We start from the raw sequence: 27,410 nt of genomic DNA, 5'->3' as shown, positions 1-27,410 counted from the left end.
TGGATGTTCCATGGTACTTCGATATACAGGTATGGTGTTGAATGATTACCATATTTATATACCATGGTATATACATAGTGCACAAGGTACTTAAAAAAATACCATGGTACTACCACAGTACATGTACAAAAAACCTATGTTACATGGCCAAGAAACATAGTATTACCGTGATACTCTCTGGTACATACTTTTCATTAATGGAAAAACATTTTATTGGATACAAGATTTTAGTATGATTTCCAAAGAAATTAACCAGAAATAGCCCACTAAGTGCATTCCAATTCTGTCTGTCATGGTTTGCTGGAAAGAAAAGAAATGACTGGTTTTATATATTCTGCTCTCTTCATCTATTACTGAAATTGCAGCCACATATATCTTTCTAAATTATCAATGCCACTCCTACAATATTAAGTGTGCTTGTCCATTACAAAGACATCTCTGTAATAAGAGCATCCAAAGGGAATTCCTATTAAGGCCAATGTCTTATGCTCTCAGAGAAATCTAACAAAATGTTGTTGCCAATGGGGAATGAAAAATAAATTTTATTTTGAATTAAGTTCATTTCTCTTACCCCATTGGTGACAAAACAACATTGAAAAAAACACTTAATATCTTGTTATTTTGCTTCTCAAGTAAATGTATCTTCTTATCATCATTGGGTAAAAATGTATTGTAATCCACTACAAATTACAAGTTACTTCTCTAAAATTGTAATCAGAATAGTTTACTGATTATTTTATGGAAAAAGTTACTTTCTTAAACCTTTTTCAAAGAAAACGAATTCTGCTTAACAATTTCGAAATGTCCTTGTTTATTGTCGTTGTCCCATCAGCTGTCACATAAACACAAACAGACATACACATGAACATAATTCATGTTTGAAATATTTTCTAGATAATATTATTTGAGATATATGTGTAACTCAAGTAATGTATTAAAAGTATTTTACTTAATTGAGTAATAGTAACAGTTACATTTGAATGTGGTACACTGACCATAAATAGATCACAGTAACTAATTACTTAGTAATCAGATTACCCCCAACACCGCTTGTTATAAGGATATTTACATCTTTCAGATTTTTAAAAAAATACTAAGAATATGATTTTTGTTTATAGTCCACACATGAGCTTTGAGCTCTGACAGCGGTGCGATGAAAGGTTCAAAGGGCACAGAGTCCTGACAAAGAGATGCAGACGAACAGCAGGAAGTGTTTTCTAACAGGCCAGTATTGATCAAAGACACACAGAGCAGGTAACAGTCTAAAGCATGAGGGCAAAACAGACTCAAAGCGCAACGTTTTCCATGTTTGACCTTTTATATGTGTGCAAGCCTTGACATTTTTGAACAACATGTGGCTTTACAAATACTTCTATGGGAAAAATATAGAAACTTTCACCCATTTTTGGTCAAAAAGAAGGCTAAGTGAAAATGTGAAAGAGAAAATGGATGACTCATGGGAGACCGTGAACTTACATTTTGCAGGTTGAACTGTAGCTGTTGTTTGTACGGCTCAAATTCGTGTGCAAGCTCGTAACCCTCATGGTAAAAGGTGAAGAGACCCTGCAGGAAGGCCAATAGCTGCAACCCAATCCACATGGAGAAAAAGCTCACATATTATATCATCATTACGACATCCTACGAAATATATAAAAGACGTAGTTCTTCCTTTCTGATTGCAAACAGGGATTAGACAATGTTTCATGTCGACTCAGAAAAGGCTTTATCTCAGAAAAGCTGAAGGTGTGACACAGCTGCTCAGACAAGACATTACAAGTGCGCACAAACATCAAAACCACTCAACATTCACCCCAGAGATAAAAGAATGTTCCAGGTTCAAAGTAACTACTCAGAGACATGCTGTCGATTACCACAAAGCACACAGTAATGCACTTATAATTAAGGGTCTATGAGGCAAGGCATTCTGGAGGGTTAATTGCAGAAATGTGCAGATTGAATTTTTGTTAAAGCACTTATATTCATTCTTATGTCCAAAAACGGAAGTTACTCGAGCTGAAAATTGGTCTAAATTGTCCTTTTAGTGATGGGACTACATTTCTAGGAGAATTAAATTCTTGTTATGAAATTTCGAACCAGATTAGGCTGGTTTAAGATGCTGTTTTAATCAGGGCAGTGCACAGTGTCAGTTCAACAATGTGGAGTTTGATAGTGATTTTTGCAGAGGCCTTCACATGTCAGATTATTGCCAAGTATGCTTACACATACAAGGAACTTGTCTTGGTGACAGAAAGCTTCCAGTGCACAAACAATACAACAAGACAGAGAGAGTAAAATTAAATAAAAAATAAATATAGAATAAAATTAAAAAGGTATATAAAAATACACAATAAGACAGACAAATAAATAAATAAATAAAAAATTTATATATATTAGGGCTGTCAATCGATACATTTTTTTAATCGAATTAATTACATGGTGTCCCGATTAATTAATCGTGATTAATCACATATACAAATATTTGCTGAGAAAGCCCCTCATATAACAATAATTCAATATATAATGATGAAATAATTATACTTGGTATCTTTAAATATTAAAAAATTATATTATATAATATATATAAAATAAACAAATATTCAGATAATTAAAGTGCATTACATTCTTGTGGCAGAGGAGTTCATAATTGATAAGACAATATAAAAGCGGCTTTAGAATTCAATGTATTGTTTATTACCATATTACTGATCATAAGTCAATCATTGGCACACAGTTCACAGCAATCCATTTCACAAGTGAATTTGTCAATCAGGAGATTTATTATGAGGGTTTGTTTAGGGACCCGTCAATTTACACCTGCGTCAGACTTTATTTTTTAGAAACAAGCCAGGGGTTTACATAGTACACAATAATACAGATATATTTTACAATAATGCCACGACATTATATTCATTACATAGTGCAATGGTTTTCAATGCTTTGGAGTTGTTCGAGGTATAAAGAGTATTTCAATAATATTTCAAGTCTTTACAAAAAAGTGCAAATAGGGGCTTTATAGACATACATTTACACTTATGTATTAAAAACTTGGCAAGAAAAATAAACAGATTAATCAGAAAATATGAACTTAAGTTATCAAATCTGTGAAAACCAAATAAAATGTCTTTATAAAGCAAAGAAAAACTAGTTAAAATAGAGGTACGTACAAACAAACAAATTTTCATCTACAGCATTACAGAAGGAGCAAAGTGGATCTATTTCAGGGAGCATGTTTCTTAAATAAAGATTGACTGGGTAAAAATGGTGTAACAGTTTAAAGGACACATCCTTAACCTCGTTTGTAATTAAATATGCATGAGGTAAAGACCGTATGACCTGTGTCAGACATGCTTGTGTCACGTCTCGGGTGTGTTGCGTCATAAAAATAAAATGTTTAGGTCACTGTGTCGAGTTAAATATAGTTTAATACTCAATCTTTAAACACATCTTAAGATCCCTTAAAGATCGCATTTGCACTCCAAGTGTTTTGAACGCAAGAAATTGTTTTCTTCACTGTATAAACTGTGTGTTGCTCACGCAGCTGGAATTTCAATTACTGCCCTCTGCAGTAAACAGGTTGAACAAGCTTGACTACAAGCTTGAATTTCTCAGTTAAGCATTAATGCGATTAAAGTAGCAGTTAATTTAGTTAAATCGTACAGCCCTATATATATATATATATATATATATATATATATATATATATATATATATACACACAGTATATGTTTATATGTATGTCGATTTAACGCATTAATTCAGTGTGATTAATTTGATAAAAAAATAACATGTTAAAATAACACACAATTAATCGTAATGCCCCCGGACCGTAATAAGGAAGATTCCTAAGAAATGCAAGCATGTAGTACCACCTGTTTACTCCAGAGGGCAGTATGTGAAACTTCAGCTCTATGGCAACGCGCAATTTATACATTGAAGAAAACAACCCTTCAGCAGATACACAACACAGACATGCGTTACGTTCTTGCATTCAAAACACTTGATGGAGCGCAAATCAGAACTAAGGGATCTCAAGATGTGTACTAAGTATTAAACTATATTTAACTTGACACAGTGACCTAAACATTTTATGTTTATGATGCAACACACACGAGACGCTACACAAGCATGTCTGACGCAGGTGTAAATTGACGGGTCCTTAAACAAGCCCTCATAATAAATCTCCAACTGATTTACGAATTCACTTGTGAAATGGATTGCTGTGAAGTGTATGTCAATGATTGACTTATGATCAATTATATGGTAGTAAACAATACATTGTATTCTAAAGCCGCTTTTTGTACTGTCTTATTAATTATTAACTCTTCTGCCACAAGAATGTAATGCACTTTAATTATCTGAATATTATTTTATATTATATATATATATATATATATATATATATATATATACACACAGTATATATATAATCATTTTGAAATATTTAAAGACAACAATGTATAATATTTGTATGTACGATTAAATGCGATAATTGCAATTAATCTCGACACCATGCAAATAATTAGATACAAAAAAATCATAGATTGACAGCCCTAATATATATATATGGTAAATATAAATATATATATGTGCAGGCGTCACACCCGGACACTCAAGTTTAACTAGGCTGCTGTGTTTCTTAGATATTTAGTGGGTTGCTTTCTCCATGCCAAGTGATAAACACTTTGGCTCCCCTTCTAAATCTGTTCAGCAGATTCTCTGACTCACATCACTCCTCACACTTATGCATATAAATACGCTTAATGCAGGAATGACTCATGCAAGTTATGCCCATTGTTTTAATATGCAAGGTTGAGCCGTTCTGTATTTCACACCCTGTCTGCTGAGTGGGGATTTAGACATCTGGCACATGCTTGCCGTAGTCGGTGCAAAACAACTGAAAAACAGATAGAGAGCTATTTATCGTTTAATACAATGAAACATCCAATTATCCCCTACGTATTAAAAGTTTTGCACTGGCAAACACATATACTTAATCCCTGCCTACAGGGATGAATTAATTAGTTAGTTTCATTTATATTGCATTTATAAAGGAAATACCTAGTAAGCAGTGTAGCCAATCCAAGTATATGGGGATTATTAGGTGGTTTGATTGATAGAGGCCATTGATAGTGGCCAATGGGCAAATCTGCCCTCAGTTTTAGATCCCAAGGACAATTCTTTTTACAGTATAGTGTCCCCAATCCCCATCACTATATTAACCTCTTCAGCTCTGCAGCATATTTCTGGCTGCTGCTTGCTTTTTTCACACCCAAACTTAACCCTTTCGCACATACGGTCAAACCAGTGTGATTATGCATACGATCAAATTGGTGCAATCTGCATTCGTGCTGCTGTTTACCAATAAAGAAGGACTGAAGTGATTGTCACAATGAACCTGCTGCTCAAAAAGTCTTTTTAAATCTTTATTTCTTTATGTTACAAACATTCAATAACTAAATAAAAGTTTAAAGCCATTACCATCAGAACTGACTGTTTTGATGTAGCGATGCGGCCATGTTTTCTGACGTCAAACAAAGAATATACAAACCACTCGAGCCCTCTGCCTTTCTGTCCGTCACTCATTTTAACCACTTTTGGTGCTGGGAAAGTGGAAGGGCTAGGTTTTTAAAACCTTCTATGCATTGATGAAATCAGAATCCCATACCGCATTGTAATGTAAACAATATGGCAGCACGCATAGCCGAAAGGCATTTCGCATCTTATCTATCATAATCAATCATTACAAACATCTTTAAACAACTTTATATGTTTGATAATAAATAATCTGACCTTCAGAGCATCTGATGTGAAGTGTATGGTTACATTTGTTTTAATTACAGTTACGCGCATTAAAGAACTCTGGGGGATCTGTCAATACAGGAGAAACTCACTTACGAAAAGGTTAGACGCTCACTTTATACACATACAGTGAACTAATTGGAAACTATTGGTCTCCAACATGATCACATGTGGTTTCACAGACTTCTAATACTCTTGGATTTGCTCTTTATGCTGACTCATTGACAAATATCATCTCCCATCAGCCATTTTTGCATGAGCTCTCTTGTGGCACCACTGGAAGCGCTTTACGTCAGCAGGGTAGATGACCTGGGTTTGCATCCTGCATTGAAACCAGGAATCATTCACGTTTAAATATATCACGGTTTTAAATATTCATTCCTCTTCCCTGTATTTCAGCCTGTAAAGCTGATAACAACACTTTTTGTAGCCCCTGTGTGAATATTTCACCCAGAAAATGGAGCTCACACGAGTCCATACGCCCAACATCACTTACCGTTTGGCCACTGGGGGCAGTGTTTTGAATTTTGGTAAGCACAGACAGATTTTAGCTAAAGAAAAGTCAACCTACTGTTTCCAATTTTACTGTTAGATTAGTCTGTGGTCTCATTATAAAGACATGAGACTCATTTTTCTGTTTCCAATCTAATGATGAACAAATGTATTTAGATTTTTTATCCTGTCCTTAAAAGCCTGTGATTCAGGCTCTGTTTCCTAAATGTTCCAATCCCTAAATGTTACATACCACTAGATGGCAGCAAGTAGTACGGAAATGTTATTTGACTCTGTTACCTTCCATCACAATATACAGATCTAAAATGCAGGTGGTGCTCTAGTGCAGCTGAGTACTCGCCACATGCTCGTTCATATGCATTCAGTCTATTTTGTGATCCCATGCACCTTCCCAATACTTCATGGAGTATCTCAGCCTAGAAGACTAGAAGCTTAATCTAGGCCTCGTCGGAAAGCTGAGATCCTCATCTTCACAATGATATATACGATTTCATCATTGGAGCTCGGCAACATATTTTGCAGATGATTTGTTTATCATGTTTTTTCTGCTGGACTGCATATATTGTTCTGAACATTTGAGACATAACATTGGATTATTTTACCAAGCAAGCTCATAGACATGATTCATTTTTGATAATTATGTGAACTGTGGCTAATATCAACACTTGGAAATACTGTGGGTGACACACAAAACAACGAGTAGACCGTTGCTCACTCACTCATGATGTCATGACTTGTCGAAATCGACCCAACTAATGAGTCAATGTGGGTAATTATAGGTTTTACAATCCCATACACACAGTTTATGTCTACATTTTTACAGAATTATAATGTCTAAATAAACAGTAAGAGGCAATTATCTATCACAAAGATCTTACCGGCTCCACAAATTCAAATTTCTTCTTCTCTTGAACCTCCTGAATTTTGAAGACGTATTCTAGTGAGGCATCATAAAAGAGTTGTCTGTCCTTATCAATGTGAGCGTCAGCCTGCAGACAAACAAAGAGCGCTGTTACCCTGGAGACAGACGGAAACTGATGGCTGCCAGGCTTGTACACTAATTTGGACATGTTTGAGCTTAGGTTAATGGTTACATCGGAGAATTTCAGACATGGCTTGAATTTGTGTAACAGAAATCCAAACAAAACGTGCTAGAACAGCTCTGATTAGCATGAAAGCATGGAGACATAAAATGCAATCTGAAAGAGATAGTTCCCCCAAAAATGAACACTCTCTCATCATTTACTCACCCTCATACCATCCCAGATGTGTATGACTTTTTTCTTTTGTTGAACACAAACAAAGATTTTTAGAGGAATATTGCAGCTCTGTAGGTCCATACAATCAATGCAAGTGAATGGGTGCCAAAGCTTTGAAGATCCAAAAAAGCATAACAAGGCAAAATAAAAGTAATCTACAAGACTCCAGGGGTTAAATCTATATCTTCAGAAGCGATATCATAGATGTGAGTGAGAAACAGATCAATATTAAACTATACTTTTTAACTATAAATCTCCACTTTCACATTCTTCTTCTTTGGCTTTTGGCAATTCACATTCTTTGTGTGTATCGCCCCCTACTGAGCAGGGAGGAGAATTTATAGTAAAAAGGACTTTTATATTGATCTGTTTCTTACACATACCTATCATATTGCTTCTGAAGATGCAGATTTAACCACTGGAGTCTTATGGATTAATTTTATTTTGCCTTGTTATGCTTTTTTGGATCTTCAAAGCTCTGGCACCCATTCACTTGCACTGTATGGACCTACAGAGCTGCAATATTCCTCTAAAAATCTTTGTTTGTGTTCAACAAAAGAAAAAAGTCATACATATTTTTAGCTGCTTTTATATGCTTTTTGGACCCTCTGGCCACCATTCACTTGAATGACCTAGAGAGGACCTAGAGAGCTGAGATATTTTCCTAAAAAAATCTTAATTTGTGAGTCATACACATCTGTGCTGGCATGAGGTTAATTACAGTAAATTATGACAATTTTAATTTTTGTGAACCCTTTAAGATTTAAAATAATGCCATTTGTAAATTTTCAAATGTTTATCATGCTACAAAAAATGTCTTTGTTTAATCCAAAATACCATAGTTACTCTGATTAATGTTACTACAGTAATAAACCTGTATTGGAGACCAATGTCACCTACAAAGAAATTCAGATTCTTGCTTCATTCACTGATTAAAGTTCATTTTTAGAATCAATAGCTAAGGTCATAATACTAAACCTAATACTCAAACACTATTATTTTGCTGTCTTGCAAGCACTGATATTTCCATCAGGAAACGCACATTTCATATTACTGTATATGCTATATGATTCACCTCTTGGAGAGCTGATTCCTTCTTTTTTGATGACAAGTTGAGATGTTTTTCCAGTGTTGAATAGTACTTTTCTGTTTCCTTGTCAAATTTCTTCTTCCCCTCCTGTGGAAAACAATAGAGAAAATAGAGCAAACCAGCAGCAGTTCGTTAGCATTGTCAATTATTCAAAACCCTTGGAAAATAGTAATAGAACTAGAAATCAAAAAGTACATTAGATAACAAAATATCAATCTGCAAACAGTAGTTAGGAAGCTAGTTCTTAGAGCCATGATTTTTAGTGCATGTATGAAGTCAGCTCTCCTTAAGTTAGCTAATAACAACCTAATAACATTCAATTTTGTTTTTTCAAAGATTGCTACAGTTTTTGATATTTTAATATCTAATGCAATGACATCAATTTTGAAGTGTCACTTCAGTGTCCAGTTACTTGCATGCCTGTGATGTGCCTATCAGGCCATTAGGTGGCACTGTAATGCTGTTAAAGTTGTACATATTGTTCTTGTATTCCAGTGAGAAACACGGGTGCTGGTTTATACAGTTTAACTCATAACTGATGTATTGCATGTAAATAAGTGACTTGTCACTCCAAGGATGCTAGTGAAATGACACAATTCAAGTGTAAAGATGATCATCTACTTCATCACACACTGTGCTTACAAGAGAAATCTCTACCTCTTCTCAGTAGACATAGAAGAGCAAAGCACAAAACTTTCATTTTGTTTAATATTGGAAATATTGTATGTACAAGCACATTGATTACTATTTGAATGACTGTCAACGTTTGGCAGGTGAAGACAAAAAAGGCATGTTTGCATTAGTCTCAATGTTGACACATAATCCGTTCATATGACCTTAACATGGTGGCCACCACCAAACAGCTTTTTCTAGGCCAGTTGTTTTCAAATGTTTTGCTTCAGGACCCATTTTTTAGTTCTGGATCATCGTCACGACACAACCAAACACAACAGCCCTTATAAACAGCAGTGGCATCTTTGATTTTTGACGGGAATGACGAGTCTGTGAGGGATTGATGTACAGTCTCTTCAATGGATTGTACAGTTGTTTAAAGTGTTTTTGGATTGTTCCACAGACAAAACATTGCAAAAATATCTTTCCAATAAATTTCAGTAGATAAAAAAACTCCAGACAACATGAGATGGGGAAAATTATGTGACTTAAGTGCTTTTTGATAGCTTAATAAAGTGCATGCCATTTGAAGAGATGGTAAGTATCTCACAGCCACATTTACATTCCTGTCAAAAATGTAGCTGAGAAACAGATCAATATTTATTAATATGCACAAAGTATGCAAATCGCCAAAAACGAAGAAGAATGTGAAAGTGAAAGTGGAGATTTATAGCTAAAAGGACTTAAATATTGATCTGTTTCTCACTCACACCTATCATATTGCTTCAGAAGACATGGATTTAACCACTGGAGTCATACGGATAACTTTTATGCCGCCTTTATATACTTTTTGGAGCTTCAAATTTCTGGCCACCATTCACTTGCATTGTATGGACCACAGAGTGAAATACACTTCTAAAAATCTTAATTTGTGTTCATCAGAAAAAAGAAAGCCATACACATCTGGGATGGCACGATGTTGAGTAAATGATGAGAGAATTTTAATTTTTGGGTGAACTATCCCTTTAAATCAGAGTACTAATGAGACCATCAATCCACACATCTTGTCACGTGGCTCGTTGAGCGCGTTACCACTTCTTGCTATTCTCCGCGGCATCCACGCACAACTCACCACGCGCCCCAGAGAGCGAGATCCATATGATAGCAACCACGAGGAGTTTAACCCAACGTGACTCTACCCTCCCTAGCAACCGGGCCAATTTGGTTGCTTAGGAGACCTGACTGGAGTCACTCAGCACGCCCTGAATTCAAACTCGCGACTCCAAGAGTGATAGTGAACGTCAATACTCACAGAGCTACCCAGGCCCCCAGTTCAATTTAATTATTTAAATTTAGCATTGTTTAGCACTACTGTCTGTGATAAGTTAAGTTGTTCTAGACCACTGATATGAGGACGGAAGTGTATATAAGAAAGACGAGGATTAAAAGGATTACAATTTGGATATTTATATGCTGCAACGCTAACTCCACTCTAAACTCTCAGCGCTAGTTCTAGTCTTTGCATCTCCTGTCATAACTCTTCACAAGAGATGGGTTTTTAAAAAATATTTTTTTTACCATAAGAGAATCCACACAAGCAAACAATGCATCCTCAAATGGCCCTGACTGCATTCAGCATACTTTCACACCTGAGTTCCCTGCCTGAGGCCTTTCAAACAGCAACGCCCTTTGTGGATTATTTTCAAAGGTCATATGTAAATTTTAGAGTGCTCTATTTCTTTGCAGCATCTCAAGTGCTGTTCTGAATGAATGACGAGTCAGCGATTAGAGTTGTATACTTCACATTTTATTTTCATGCATTGAAAAAAATGGCATACTGTGTCCAGTATACATACTAAATACTGCAATAGTACGAGTAGTATGTTAGTATGCTATTCTGAACACAGGTTTTGTCGTAGAACGTCACTCAGTTCTGGAAGAAAATGATATGAGAAACCAGTGTGTTTTCATTCCCATGGCCCCTGAATTAACCCCTGACTCCATTTAACAGATACTGATATGACGTGGCTAAACAGTCACATCAGCAACCTCATCACAGCCCAATTTTAGAGACAAAATAATCAGAGTGGACACGGTTCTGACTGGCGTACACCGGGTTTCTGAGTATGGCCAAATACCTGACAAAAATCAATAAATAATTACTTGACTGTGTCTTTAGAGGCTTTCTTTATTGTGTCCGGGGAAAATATATTTTCAGAGAATTTCTGGTGTGTATATATTTCAAAGACTCCTATGGGATATGAGTTAAATAATAAAGCAGACAATTAAATGAATAAATATATTAGATAGTGTTTTGACAGGCAACAAATTTCCCCACGGCGAAATATAATGTTTGCATTATATGAGCGGATGACAGAGGAAGACGTTATGCTGCTTCTCTGGGCCTGAGGACATTTGTTTGTGAGATGAATACTGCAAGTTTGATAAAAAAACAAAAAACCCTGAATTATCTTTCTCTTACACACAGAGACAAAGAGAGAGGGAGAGACAGAAAGAAAGAAGATTAAACTTATTAAACTAAAAAGCTTGAAATGTAATGTGATTTTCCAATTCCTATTATCTGGGATCATTTAATATAAACACACACACACACACACACACACACACACACACACACACACACACACACACACACACACACACACACACACACTCTCAAGTTGAAGTAAAAAGAAACTCTCAAATATAAACTGGTATGCAACCTTTAATATAGACAATAATTCATAAGTAGGCTATGCAATGACATAAAAACTATATCTTTATTACCAATTTTTTACCGATGCATTCTCCATTTGCCAACTGAGTTAAACATGTCACTGGAAATTATTTTGTTTTGCTGACCACATGCAATGAATATGAAAAGCAGTGAAATTAATTTCACAATTGTGCGACCATGCAGTGATGAAAAGTGCTAACATGATGATCACACAGGAAGTTGGAATGTTGCTTCTAAATGTTCCAGTACTCTGAAATCGAGTTACTGACAAGAGCCATCTCTCATCAGACATTTTTCCATCAGTTTATATATGTTTACTTTCTTCTGTGGCATGACCGGAAGTGTTGCATCAGCAGTGTGGGAGACCTAGGGTTCGCCCTGTATTAAAAACAGGAAGTAGTTGGATTTTCGTAATCAGTAACAAGTGATATTCAGAAGCTCTTCTTTACATCTAAAATTAAATTTTAACTCCACTGACGGTTAGGGTTGGGGTTTGGGGGTAGAGCTGACAAAATATTCATTCTTTCTCATTGTATTGTATCCATTACTGCTAAAAACAACTAATCTGCAACTCGCTTTGAATGCCTCTATGAGGGCATTTCACCCAGAAATTACCGCATAGGCCACTGGGGGCAGTGCTTCGAATTTTGCTAAAAAAAAACAACTTCTGAGATCAGTCTGAAAGTGCAAGGCTGAAACTGGTCTGTAACATTACAGAACAGTGTTTGGAAGAAGGTGCTTAGGATAAAAAACATGGCAGTTTGTCTGTCATTCCATTCAATTTCCTGTATGGCACGCTTGTTTGATCCACTACTCACATTTTTAATGGAATTAGCGAGTTGTGCTTACTGTAGTCAGTGGCCGACCCTGCAGAGATGGTATATTCAGCTGGAGCGGCACTGTTTTCAGTTCACACACAGCAGACTCACTCCACCTCACTCGGCTGCCTGCTCTCCGTTCCAGGGAAATCATACAATAAAATGCAACCAAATGTGCCCCAAATTCTGATCGTTCTGGCATGAATTCTGGCATCTACTGAAATGCTGTAGCATTTATTTATGCATTTATAAAAAGTTGTACACGTGTGCATGTTTTGAACCTGGGACCGCTAATGCAGAAACAACAATCTTACCTCTAGATCAGCACACACAACAAAAACATTTGTGATATTTGTACATTTACGTTTAGTCATTAAGCAGACATTTTTATCCAAATCGACTTGAGAACGAAGAACATCACCATCAATGTCAAGTTCCAAGAGCAACCAGAGTAATAAAGAAGCTAGAGCAGAAGAAAGAAAAGTTAAAGAAGCACATATATATATATATACTGTACAGACTCCATGCAGGCGTACACATAAGACATGCTTGAGATCCAGTTCTGTTGTCCCAGCAAGGCTTCTCCTGACCATCAGTGTAACCACCAGGGCTTCTTTTCAGACTTTCTACAATTTACTGTAGTCCCTTTGAAATGACCTCACACAACCTATGCTCACTGGGTCAGTTGGAACTGTGGCCAGGTTACAGACCGCTGGGTCTCGGAGGGGGGCTTCCATGACAGACAGGCTTCAGGTCCCCCCACAGAGTGAGAAAAAAGCTGGGCAGATAAACATATGTGCACGGGCATCCACACACACAAACACACACACAGAATCATGGAGCCACCTGGCCAGACGGACCGATGCCACAGATTTCGAGCCATCACTGCCTCTGATACTGAGAGCGCCATGGGGAAACAGACCAACACCCCCTTGGAAGCTCTCTACACAAACAGCTCGCTCTTAATCATCCAAAATCAGTTTATTTTTGCATCCTTTTTCCAAGCTGGGTGCCAATTCTAAACATTAGTGATGGAATGTGATGACACCCTTTAACTTAGACTTCAGTGTCTTGAGGTTTGGCGCAATATACTGAGTACCACCATGTACAGAAGAGAAGAGAAGAGAAGAGAGAGAGAGAAGGGAAGAGAATGATGAGAGGAGGTTGAATACACTTGTGCTTGTCTAAGTGGTAAACTGCTCAACAGATGGTGATGCGCAGAGACATCCTTAGTATCTCCCGACAACACTTCAATTATACTCATTAAGGGCTAATAAGTCTTCGGTTACCTAATAAGAGCTGGTGGGACGTTTCATGTAGCATGCGCAATCGCTTGGAAACACCTGAATTTGTACTGATGCACTGCCAGTGCAGTGTTTTTCCAAGCAACAGATCCTCTTGAATAATTGTTGCATGGCTAATTGGGTCTAGTAATAGTAATTAAGCAGTTACACCTCAACTTGATTAGTTATTTTGATGCTTAGACACTCAAGCATGTTCTCACCTTTCTACTTAGCAAGAGAGACTAGTGAAAAACAAAGATTAACTCTGAAAGACACAATTCACAGCTCCTAATTAACATTTTACAGTTCAATAAATAGAGAAATAAAGAACATTAATAAAAATAAATATTCTAAGCCAAACTGTTCACTTTCTTGGGCTAACTTAATTTAATGTATTATCTGCAAGTGTGTGAATTCGTATAGTTTACAGTAAGAATCTCATTGTTATCTCATCTCTTTGGCAGACGGAGGTTGTCTTCAGAAAACTGTAATTGAATTCAATGTATATTTTTGCAATACCATTTGGTATAATTTCAAACTTCAGTTTTGAAGTCAGAATTAATCTTGTGAAAATTAAAAGGTGAAGTGCATGTATATTTTTTCCATTTATTGTGCAGAGACAACTATGCGTTAGCCATTGATGACAACTTGAATAGCATGAACACTATGACACTTTGTTGGAAGATGCTATTTGCACCCATATTGAAATACAAACATACAGTATATCACTGAAGCCTGTTTATTGTGTTTATCAAGAGTCCCACATACAACCTACAACAGGCCTATTCAACTGGCGGCACTCACTTTTATTTGGCCCTCCAAACAATTTTGATAAAATCACATTGTAGTCTGAAACATCCGAGCAACCTCTGTGCAAAACTCATAAGTACTACGTTTAAAAACACTTAGCGGCGCATGAAACAGCATCAGCATTCATCATTGGCAATCCTTGGTCCAATTCTGTACTGGAGAGTGCGTGTTTAAACTCGCTTACAATGCTCTCCAAAACATAACCCAGCAACTTAAAGGTGAGCACATTTTATGGCATCATATTACATCAACTGTAAGTGAAGTCAAATCTATACACCTAAAATATACATCACAGCAGTTTTTACAGAAGTGATGGTTACTCACACTGCATGCACAACCTTTTTCAACAAAAGATAATCGATGATGGAAACCAAACATTCAAAGAAAATGCACAATTGCTCTCCATTCGTCAGTGCTTGTTAAAAGTGATAACTTGAAGTGCCACTGAAACTGCACACATGCACATATCCGGACTGTGTTTGGGGCTGTAGCTATGGGCTGAATGGTAGAAATGATTCTAGGGACCACAGGTTGATCAGTCCCAAACATCATCAAATCAGATATGTATTTAAAAACCTATTTGTTAGCAGAGGATGAGAGGTCATGCTTTAGAAGAAATGTATGGCCAGACCAATACCTTTGAATGTTTTAATGTGAATAAACATATAGTATTAAAAGTGTTTATTTTATTACAATGAAAGTGTTCGCTAAGAAAAAGAAAATGTTTGGTCCCCGTTGAGTTTCCATCTGGATAATCTGGTCCCCATGGCCGGCTACGCAATACTCGTTCCCTCATCTAGAGAGAACCGAGGTTACGTTAGGTAACCGATACGTTCTCTTACGAGAGGTTCTCTCGTATTGCGTTAGCTAGCTTACGCTACGAGAACCCATTGTCAACGCCGTGCGTGCCAAGCATCCACTGTATGAGCCCCAGGGAATTAAGGGGGGACCCGGGGGAGCCCTTATGAGTGGGGAAATAATATTTGGCCGGCAAGAATGCGGGTCATTGATTGTGTAATACATAAGCACATAGTGGGAAGGGAACGACAGAGCGGCGGTGCCGGTCTGTGTGGAATGTGTCCCATCAGTGCAGCTCACCAGGGGAGCTGTAGCGTATTAAACCGCTAGTAGTTTTGCCTGCAGAGCGGGCACTTCCATATTGTAAAATCTGACAAAGGTGGAGGGGGAAGTCCATCCCGCTGCCACACATATGTCATGAATGGAAATCCCGCTGGACCATGCCCACGAGGATGCCATGCCTCTAGTGGAGTGAGCCCTAATGCCCAACGGGCATGGCAGGTCTTTTGACACGTATGCAGCAGCAATAGCGTCCACTATCAATCTAGATAGTGTCTGTTTCGAGGCGGCGAGACCTTTGGTGCGCCCTCCGAACGAAACGAAAAGCTGCTCAGAGCGTCTGAAAGCGGTGGAGTGCACAGTATACAATCTCAGTGCTCTGACCGGGCAAAGGAGATTGGCATCGCGTTCGTTATCGGGTGCTGGCAGCGCCGATAGGGAAATGACCTGTGCTCTGAAAGGAGTACCGATCACCTTGGGAACATAGCCGTGTCTAGGCTTTAAAATGAGCTTGGAGTCACTTAGTCCAAACTCAAGACACGCAGCGCTGACAGACAGCGCGTGAAGGTCTCCCACACGTTTGACTGATGACAGGGCAGTCAGAAAAACGGTTTTGAGTGAAAGGTATTTCAAATCCACGGATTGAAGTGGTTCGAAAGGGAGGGCTTTCATAGTTTCGAGAACTATAGAAAGATCCCAGCTAGGAACCGATGGGGGGCGCGGGGGGGTTCATCCTTCTAGCTCCCCTGAGGAAGCGGATGACCAGCTCATTTTTACCCCATGACTGGCCGTGCAGGGGTTCAGCGAACGCCGCAACGGCCGCCACATACACTTTGAGCGTGGATGGGGATCTGCCCTTATCCAGCAGCTCTTGTAGAAATACGAGCAGCGACGACACCCCACATGTCCGCGGGTCCAGGTCTCTGTCGGTGCACCATTTTGAGAACACAGACCATTTTGTCGCATAGAGTCTTCTCGTGGAAGGGGCTCTAGCGTGTATGATGGTGTTTATTACTCCTTCTGGCAGAGCGACGGGTAGTCGTTGATCACCCACGCATGCAGCGCTCAGTGCTCTGGGTGGGGATGCCAGATTGTGCCGCGAGCTTGAGAGAGGAGATCTGCTCTCACTGGGATGGGCCACGGCGCTGTCAATGACAGCTGCGTAAGCTCCGGGAACCATGTCTGATTCTCCCAAAGCGGGGCTATGAGGAGCACCGTGTGACGCGTTTCCCTGATCCTCTGCATTACCTGTGGCAATAGCGAGACGGGAGGGAAGGCGTAAAGCGGGCGTCTGGGCCAGTCCTGGGCCAGCGCGTCCTCGCTTCGAGAAAAATATTGGGCAGTGAGAGTTCTCTTTGGACGCAAAGAGGTCTATCTCTGCTCTGCCGAATAGGTGCCATAACGTCTGGACTGTTTGAGCGTGCAGGGACCATTCCCTGGGGAATATTGTCTCTGGACAGTCTGTCCAGGCCGTCGTTCAGGTGGCCTGGCACGTGCGTCGCCCTCAGCGGCGCAGGTGGCACTGGGACCAACTCAGTATGCGTTTCGGTCAGATGGAATAGGTTCCTGGATCTGACACCGCCCTGACGGTTTAGGTAGGATACCACAGATCTGTTGTCCGAACGGACCAGGACGTGGTGACCCTGAATGACCGAGAGAACGCGCAGCGGCGTACTCGACCGCTATCATTTCCAGATAATTTATGTGAAGGAGCTTTTCCTGAACTGACCATAGGCCGAAAACCGGAGAGCCCTCGCAGACCGCGCCCCAACCCGTGTTGGACGCGTCTGTCGAGATGACTTTCCGGCGAGATACAGCTCCCATTGTCACTCCCCGCTGATACCATTCAGCCACTGTCCAGGGCTGCAGAGCTGAAATACAGGTCTGAGTCACCTTGATGGGCTGGCGGCCTGTGGCCCAAGCCCGGCGAGACGCGTGGGTGTTTAGCCAATGCTGAAGCGGGCGCATGTGCAGTAAACCCAGCTGAAGTACTGCTGCGGCTGAGGCCATGTAACCTAGCACTCTCTGGAATTTCTTCAGAGGCGTGAGGCTGTTCATCTGAAAAGATGCGGCTAGTCACTGAACACGGCGCGCACGCTGTGTAGATAAGTGAGCCGTCATTGCCACGGAGTCTAGTTCTATTCCAAGGAAGGAAATTGTCTGACTGGGCTGTAGTGAGCTCTTGGTTGACTGCAAGACCCAAACTGTTCAGATGGCTGAGGAGAACTGCTCTGTGAGACAGAAGCTCCATATGTGACTGTGCCATAATCAGCCAGTCGTCCAAATAGTTCAAAATTCGCAAACCCTGACTCCGCAGGGGTGCGAGCGCCGCATCCATGCACTTCGTGAAAGTACGGGGTGCTAAGGACAGGCCGAACGGAAGGACGGTGTATTGATAAACCTGGCCGTCAAAGGCGAATCTCAAGAATGGCCTGTGACGGGGATTTATCTGAATCTGAAAGAATGCATCTTTCAGATCGAGAGAAATAAACCAGTCCCCCTGGCGCACATGCGCGAGGAGTTTCCTGAATGTAAGCATTTTGAACGGTCTTTTTGCAAGCACCTTGTTCAAAACCCTGAGATCTAATATGGGTCTGAGGCCGCCGTCTTTCTTGGGAACAAGAAAATAACGGCTGTAAAGCCCCGACTTCGCTCAGAGAGGGTGGCACTTTCTCTATGGCCCTTTTGCACAGAAGGCTTGCTATTTCTGAACGAAGCATGCACGCTGCTTCCGTGTTCACAGTGGTTTCGAGCCAGCTCTGAAGCGAGGAGGGCGGCGATCGAACTGTAGCAAATAGCCCTGTTGTATTGTGCTTAACACCCACTTGGATATCCCTGGAATAGCTTCCCACGCTTTGAAGCGTAACGCTAGAGGGTGAATGGCCAATTCGCTCTGATTGCCGCACACAGAGTGCTGAACAAAATGTGTGAGCGCGTTTAGTGTGTTTATGCATGATTGTTCGCAGACAGCATGAACAGGCTGTTTTGTGAGTGAATTCCCGATTGGAATGAATGGGGAAAGAGTCACATCTGTTACATCTGGGGACAGTGGTGGCTCAGTGGTTGAGGCTCAGGGTTAATGACCAGAAGGTCAGGGGTTCAAGACCCAGCAACACCAAGATGCCACTGTTGGGCCCTTGAGCAAGGCACTTAACTCCAGGTTGCTCCGGGGGGATTGTCCCTGTAATAAGTGCACTATAAGTCGCTTTGGATAAAAGCATCTGCCAAATGCATAAATGTAAATGTTAATGTTACGTGATGCGCAAGCATAGTCATGGGCACGGGACTTACACACAGAGGAATGTTTGCTGGCCGTGTAACAGAGCGGGCAGAGAATGGGCACGCGCACGTATTCGTGGGCGAATTTATTGACTCTAGCGCTCGAGCGGTTCGTTAACCGCTTTATGTGAGCGTGCTCTGGTGGGGACACGAGACATGCAGTGCTTGTGTGCAGAGGTGAACACTGGATTGTGGGCACATTTTCTACACATAGGGCTGGTCGTGTGACAGAGCGGCCAGAGAATGGGCGCCGCACGCATTTGTGAGCGCCTTCATTGACTCTGACGCTCGAGCGGTTCAGTAACCGCTTTATGAGAGCGTGCTCTGATAGGGGCACGGGATGTGTTATGCTTGTGTGTAGGGGTGAACACTGGGTTGTGGGCACATTTTCTACACATAAGACATGTTTGCTCTTTACAAGATTTATATGGGTCGCCGTGAAAACGGCGTTAGAGTGCAGGTAAGCGGGCAGTGTCACCGGCTTGTTGGCTGCTAAATTCACCACTGCAGTAGCCTGAGAGAAGGGGACTGACAGGGGGCGAAGCTTTGACGGTGGTCCGGCCGCGGCGGGACTGAGCCGTCGTTTGTTCAACACAGTTAGGAAGACTTCGGCTGCTCGGGTTTCAGCGTTACCTTAGATCGAGGCCCGCAGGGGGGCGGCGGTCTGCGGCGGCTGTCTGAGCGCGATCGAGGGTGGCCGCCCTGTCGACGCTGAGAAGTCTGAGTTTGTTGAACTGGTCGCTGTGAAGAGGCTCGTGCAGGAGGCTGATCACATGAGCGGCCTGCAGAGGAGCTAGCGCGACGCGGCAGGAAGAGGTTCATGGCTTGGGTGGCTTTCTGGACTTCTGAGAAGCGGTCAACAATGCCACTGACCGCGGAGCCGAAGAGACCGGTCGGAGAGAGCGGTGCGTTGAGGAACGTGGAGCGCTCTGCTTCTCCCATGTCGGCTAGTGTTAGCCACAAGTGTCTCTCGGTCACAGTCAGCGAGGCCATGCACTTCCCTAGAGCTTGGGCTGCAGCTTTGGTAGCCGAAGGGCGAGGTCTGTCAAAAGCGTTCCCACGACTTTGCAAGCTCCGTGTGTAATTCCGGCAGGAAGGGAGCGGCCCGGGCCGCGGGTGTAGAGCGGCGATGGCTTTGAAGAAAGCAGCCGTCGAGTCTGTTGGGTGCCTGCTCAGGGGGCGGTGACCACTCGAGCCCGAGGCGGTCGACGGCCTGTGTGAGGAGGCGTGTTAACTCCCCTTCGACTCCGGCGCGGGTCCTGCTGGATTCCTGGGCCGAGGAGGAGGCTTGGGAGCCTGACCACTCCTCGCTGTCTGAAGCCATGATGGAACAGCGGCCCTTATCCTCCGCCTCGTCATCCGAGATGGCAGCAGTGCGGCCGCTCGGCGGCAACTGCGCGTCCCGGGGGGGCGGGGAGGGTGAAAGCGATGCTCGAGGGAGAGGCTCCGGCAAGGCAGTCGCTTCAACCACAGTTTCTTTTTTATCGGTCTCCTGTGCTGAGAAGGGCACGACATGAGGCGCAAGTGGAGCGAGGCATCTTGAAAAAGACGCTCGTACTCTTTTGTGAATAGTTTGTGAGAACTAGCTTGCTGAATAAAAGGATACGTCGTCGGACGGCGTAGCTCGCAGGATGGCTGAAGGTGGCTGAGACGGCCGGCTTCTTCTAGCGCTGTCCACGCTTGCTTGATGCCCCTCGAACGGCAACGCGGCTTCCAGGTCAGCGATGCGAAGAGCTTCGCTGAAGAGATGAAAATCAGGGTTCCAGCCTACAAACTACGCTTATATGCACTCAAGTCACGCCCATTTTGGCGGGCTTTGATGCAGTGAGCGCGCGGACGCCTCTCATTGGATGCGAGTTCGCCCAAGCTCGTCTATAGGCTGCAGCAGTTGCCGCAGAGCAACCTATGAGTTCGCTAGCTAGCCCGCTCAAGGTCTGCAGCTGCCGCACTGCGTTGACAATGGATACAAAAATTAAGGATAATTTTTTGGCTTCAATATCTCAGAAAAGATGAATCTTTCCCGTAGCGTAAGCTAGCTTACGCAATACGAGAGAACCTCTCGTAAGAGAACCTACCCCTAACCTTCCTAGACGAAAAATAACCATGGTTTTACTACAGTAACCATAGTTTCACCATGGTATTTTGTAGGCTTGGGATCAATGTCTTATTCATGCCTCGATAATTGGAAGATTTTTCAGATGATAATTGATAAAGCCTATATCAGGATTTTTTCCCGATATAAATAGGGCTGCTCGATGCACAAAGTCGTTGTCTCTTCCATTAGTTTTCCATTAAATTCAACCCAAATCATTATCAAAGGACAATGATTATTTACTCAAGTTATTACTGGATGATATTGTGTATGAGTATCTTTCATAAAGCATTCACAATGTATTTTCAGTAAAAAGTCTTTTTGTAGTTTGACAGCTTGAATAAAAGACCTATTCAAGGCTACCTGTACATACAGAACAATTGCATAATACATTTCGCCATTTCTAATAATTCAGTTTGCGTAGATTCGTTAGTTTCCTACACTAACATGGAAAAACAACATCACTGTTCATTCTTGAAGAAGTAACCTTAGTATCTTTGGACTGCCATCTCCTGCCCCACTTTAGCTCATCCTGTGTGTGTATGTGTGTGTGAGCTACATGTTAAATCACCCTCTTGTGGTCGCCAGCCAATATTACGCCAGACTGTTAAACAGAGGCCAATTGAGTGAATTGGAAAGACCGCAAATAAGGCTTCTAATTACATTTTCGGCAAATTTTTATATATCGATGTCTAAAAAAATATATTGATTAAATAACGTGCCAATCAATAATCAATATTTTATGTCATCCTTAGCATTTTGTGGTAAAATCATAGTGACCACAAAATTAAACATGGTTACAATATTAACACCATATTACTGTAGTTACACCATGGTTAACTGCATTAAAACTGTGGCTTCTGCCAAAAAAGTACTGGTTCTTACAATATTACTATAGTAAATCCATTGTTAATTTTCGTATGGGTTTGTCTAATGAGACTTTCGCTAAAGGAGCATTAAAATCTAAACGAGTGATGCCGAGCCGTGGGATAAAGCCATTATCGCTCCCGACCTGGACAAGGAAGGGAACGTGTGATCGACAGACTCTGCCTCCAGATCAAACCCTTCTTTCCACTCCCTGACATTCACTGCATTAAATTTACACCCCACGACACTACAATAACATCTAGAGTCCAGTTTGTCATATATTTATGTGGTTTCACCAGACTATTGGGGTGCAAATAGCTGCGCTGTGTAGCGGGCACTATTTACACCTGGGTGCAAATAGTCACTCCGAACATTGTTCTTTATTTTAATGGGCTAACAATTTCAAATTTTGGTTCAAACAATGGTGTGACTTGGGGTGATGTGAGTTCTCTTACGAGAGGTTCTCTCGTATTGCGTAAGCTAGCTTACGCTACGGGAAAGATTAATCTTTTCTGAGATATTGAAGCCAAAAAATTATCCTTAATTTTGTATCATTTGTCAACGCAGTGCAGCAACTGCAGACCTTGAGCGGGCTAGCTAGCGAGCTCATTGGTTGCTCTGCGGCAACTGCTGCAGCCTATAGACGAACTTGGGCGAACTCGCGTCCAATGAGAGGCGTCCGCGCGCTTACTGCATCAAAGCCCACCAAAATGGGCGTGGCTAGAGTGCATATAAGCGTAGTTCGTAGGCTGGAACCCTGATTTTCATCTCTTCAGCGAAGCTCTTCGCATCTCTGAACTGGAAGCCGCGTCGCCGTTCGAGGGGCATCTAGCAAGCTTGGACAGCGCTTGAAGAAGCCGGCCGTCTCCGCCACCTTCAGCCATCCTGCGAGCTACGCCATCCGGCGACGTATCCTTTTTTAGAGCAAGCTAGTTCTTAACGAACTTCACAAAAGAGTAACGAGCGTCTTTTTTAAGATACCTCGCACCACTTGCGCTTCATGCCGCGCCCCTCTCAGCGCCGGAGACCGCCACATCATCTGCGCTCTCTGCCTGGGACTGGGGCATGCAGAGCTCGCCCTCGCTGAAGGCGGATGCGACCTCTGCGAGGAGCTTCCGATGTCGACCCTGCGGGCTCGACTCGAAGCGCTCAGAACCGAAGCCGCCGCGCCGCCTTCTGTTCCACCGCGCAGGAAAAAGTGCCGCTCCCAAAGGCTGCCAGAACCGGTGATAGAAGCGACTGCCTCGCCGGAGCCTCTCCCTCGAGCATCGCTCTCACCCTCCCCGCCCCCCCAGGACGCGCAGTTGCCGCCCAGCGGCCGCACTGTGGCCATCTCAGAGGACGAGGCAGAGGATAAGGGCTGTTCCATCATGGCTTCGGACAGCGAGGAGTGGTCAGGCTCCCACGCCTCCTCCTCGGCCCAGGAATCCAGCAGGACCCGCGCCGGAGTCGAAGGGGAAATAACACGCCTCCTCACACAGGCCGTCGACCGCCTCAGGCTCGAGTGGTCACCGTCCCCTAAGCAGGCTCCTAACAGACTCGACGGCTGCTTTCTTCAGAGCCGTCGCCGCGCAACACCCGCGGCCCGGGCCGCTCCCTTCCTGCCGGAACTCCACACTGAGCTTGCAAAAGTCGTGGAACGCGCCTTTCTCGGCCTGGATCCGTTCCCACGTCTCCACACCTCTCGCTTCGGTGGACGGCGCCACCGAGAAGGGCTACTCCTCCATCCCCCCGGTCGAGGATTTGGTAGCAGCACACCTTTGCCCGCCCTCCACGAGATGGCGGTCTAAGCCAGTGCTCCCGTCTAAGGCCTGCAGAGCGACTTCCGCCTATGTTGGCTGCGCCTATTCCGCCACCGGCCAAGCCGCATCTGCTCTGCACTCAATGGCCGTCTTACAGATCCTCCAAGCGGACCTTCTTCGGGAGTGGGATGAGAAAGGCAGGCACCCAGAGGCTGTTACAGATCTAAGAAGCACGACGGACCTCGCCCTTCGCGCCACCAAAGCTGCAGCCCAAGCTCTAGGGAAGTGCATGGCCTCGCTGACTGTGACCGAGAGACACCTGTGGCTAACGCTAGCCGACATGGGAGAAGCAGAGCGCTCCACGTTCCTCAACGCACCGCTCTCTCCGACCGGTCTCTCCGGCTCCGCGGTGAGTGGCATTGTTGACCGCTTTTCAGAAGTCCAGAAAGCCACCCAAGCCATGAACCTCTTCCTGCCGCGTCGCGCTAGCTCCTCTGCAGGCCGCCCACGTGACCAGCCTCCTGCACGAGCCTCTTCACAGCGCCCAGCTCAACAAAGTCAGACTTCTCAGCGTCGACAGGGCGGCCGCCCTCGATCGCGCTCAGACAGCCGCCGCAGACCGCCGCCTCCCCGCGGGCCTCGGTCTAAGGTTGCACTGAAACCTGAGCAACCGAAGTCCCCCTAGCCTTGTTGAAAAAACGACGGCTCAGTCCCGCCGCGGCCGGACCACCGTCAAAGCTTCGCCCCCTGTCAGTCCCCCTCTCTCAGGCTACTACAGTGGTGGATTCAGCAGCCAACAAGCCGGTGATACTGCCCGCTTGCCTGCACTCAAACGCCGTTTTCACGGCGACCCAAAGAAATCTTGTAAAGAGCAAACATGCCTTATGTGTAGAAAATGTGCCCACAATCCAGTGTTCACCCCTACACACAAGCATTACACTTCCCGTGTTCCTATCAGAGCCCACTCACATAAAGCGGACACAGCCCGCTCGAGTGTTAGAGTCAATAAACGCGCCCACGAATCCGTGCGCGCGCCCCTTCTCTGGCCGCTCTGTCACACGACCAGCCTTATGTGTAGAAAATGTGCCCACAATCCAGTGTTCACCTCTACACACAAGCATTACACTTCCCGTGTCCCGATCAGAGCCCACTCACATAAAGCGGACACAGCCCGCTCGAGTGTTAGAGTCAATAAACGCGCTCACGAATACGTGCGCGCACCCATTCTCTGCCCGCTCTGTCACACGGCCAGCAAACACTTCTCTGTATGTAAGTCCCGTGCCCGTGACTATGCTCGCGCATCACTTAACAGATGTGACTCTTTCCCCATTCACCTCAATCGGGAAGTCACTCACAGAACAGCCTGTCCCTGCTGTCTGCGAGCAGTCATGCATAAGCACAGTAAGCGCGCTCACACATTCTGTTCAGCACGCTGTGTGCAGCAATCAGAGCGAATTGGCCATTCACCCTCTAGCGTTACGCTTCAAAGCGTGGGAAGCTATCCCAGGGATATCCAAATGGGTGTTAAGCACAATAAAACAGGGCTACTTGCTACAGTTCGATCGCCGCCCTCCCCGCTTCAGAGCGCGGCTCAAAACTATTGTGAACACGGAAGCAGCCTGCATGCTTCGTTCAGAAATAGCAAACCTTCTGTGCAAAAGGGCCATAGAGAAAGTGCCGCCTTCGCTGAGCGAGTTGGGGTTTTACAGCCGTAATTTTCTTGTTCCCAAGAAAGACGGCGGCCTCAGACCAATATTAGATCTCAAGGGTTTGAACAAGGTGCTTGCAAAAAGACCGTTCAAAATGCTTACAATCAGGAAACTCCTCGCGCATACGCGCCAGGGGACTGGTTTATCTCTCTCGATCTGAAAGATGCCTACTTTCAGATTCAGATAAATCCCCGTCACAGGCCATTCTTGAGATTCGCCTTCGACGGCCAGGTTTATCAATACACCGTCCTTCCGTTCGGCCTGTCTTTAGCACCCCGTACTTTCACGAAGTGCATGGATGCGGCGCTCGCACCCCTGCGGAGTCAGGGCTTGCGAATTCTGAACTATTTGGACGACTGGCTGATTATGGCACAGTCACATACGGAGCTTCTGTCTCACAGAACAGTTCTCCTCAGCCATCTGAACAGTTTGGGTCTTGCAGTCAATTGGACCAAGAGCTCACTACAGCCCAGTCAGGCAATTTCCTTCCTTGGAATAGAACTAGACTCCGTGGCAATGACGGCTCGCTTATCTACACAGCGCGCGCGCCGTGTTCAGCGACTAGCCGCGTCCTTTCAGATGAACAGCCTCACGCCTCTGAAAAAATTTCAGAGAGTGCTAGGTTACATGGCCTCAGCCGCAGCAGTACTTCAGCTGGGTTTACTGCGCATGCGCCCGCTTCAGCATTGGCTAAACACCTGCGCGTCTCGCCGGGCTTGGGCCACAGGCCGCCAGCCGGTCAAGGTGACTCAGACCTGTATTTCAGCTCTGCAGCCCTGGACAGTGGCCGAATGGTATCAGCGGGGAGTGACGATGGGAGCTGTATCTCGCCGAAAAGTCATCTCGACAGACGCGTCCAACACGGGTTGGGGCGCGGTCTGCGAGGGCTCTCCGGTTTTTGGCCTATGGTCAGTTCAGGAAAAGCTCCTTCACATAAATTGTCTGGAAATGATAGCGGTTGAGTACGCGATTGTGCACTTTCTCCCGGTCATTCAGGGTCACCACGTCCTAGTCCGTTCGGACAACAGATCTGTGGTATCCTACCTAAACCGTCAGGGCGGTGTCAGATCCAGGAACCTCTTCCATCTGACGAAACGCATACTGAGTTGGTCCCAGTGCCACCTGCGCTCGCTGAGGGCGACACACGTGCCAGGCCACCTGAACGGCGGCCCAGACAGACTGTCCAGAGACAATATTCCTCCAGGGGAATGGTCCCTGCACGCTCAAACAGTCCAGAAATTATGGCGCATATTCGGCAGAGCAGACATAGACCTCTTTGCGTCAGAAGAGAACTCTCACTGCCCAATATTTTTCTCGAAAAGCGAGGACGCGCTGGCCCAGGACTGGCCCAACCGCCCGCTTTACGCCTTCCCTCCCGTCTCGCTATTGCCACAGGTAATGCAGAGGATCAGGGAAACGCGTCACTCGGTGCTCCTCATAGACCCACGTTGGGAGAATCAGACATGGTTCCCGGAGCTTACGCAGCTGTCACTGACAGTGCCGTGGCCCATCCCAGTGAGAGCAGATCTCCTCTCTCAAGCTCGCGGCACGATCTGGCATCCCCACCCAGAGCGCTGGGCGCTGCAGGCGTGGGTGATCAACGACTACCCGTCGCTCTGCCAGAAGGGGTAATAAACACCATCATACACGCTAGAGCCCCTTCCACGAGAAGACTCTATGCGTCAAAATGGTCTGTGTTTTCAAAATGGTGCACCGACAGAGA

At 43.8% G+C, this 27,410-nt stretch overlaps 1 protein-coding gene across 7 annotated transcripts in view; it reads right to left on the bottom strand.

Moving 5' to 3' along the window:
* LOC127661321 (rho GTPase-activating protein 42-like) overlaps nt 1-27,410 on the bottom strand; it is a 177,892-nt gene that overhangs the window by 32,533 nt on the left and 117,949 nt on the right. For all 7 annotated transcript variants that reach the window (XM_052151944.1, XM_052151946.1, XM_052151945.1 and 4 more), the window contains exons 5-7: nt 8,647-8,748; nt 7,191-7,301; nt 1,477-1,581 (exon numbers count right to left, since the gene is read on the bottom strand). In XM_052151944.1, coding sequence (XP_052007904.1) covers nt 1,477-1,581; nt 7,191-7,301; nt 8,647-8,748 — 318 coding nt within the window. The remainder of the gene's footprint in view (nt 1-1,476; nt 1,582-7,190; nt 7,302-8,646; nt 8,749-27,410) is intronic.

Source organism: Xyrauchen texanus, chromosome 21 (assembly GCF_025860055.1).
Source record: "Xyrauchen texanus isolate HMW12.3.18 chromosome 21, RBS_HiC_50CHRs, whole genome shotgun sequence".
Taxonomy (NCBI): domain Eukaryota; kingdom Metazoa; phylum Chordata; class Actinopteri; order Cypriniformes; family Catostomidae; genus Xyrauchen; species Xyrauchen texanus.
Note: the sequence above shows the minus strand (reverse complement) of the source record. Positions and strands in the feature narration are given on the sequence as shown.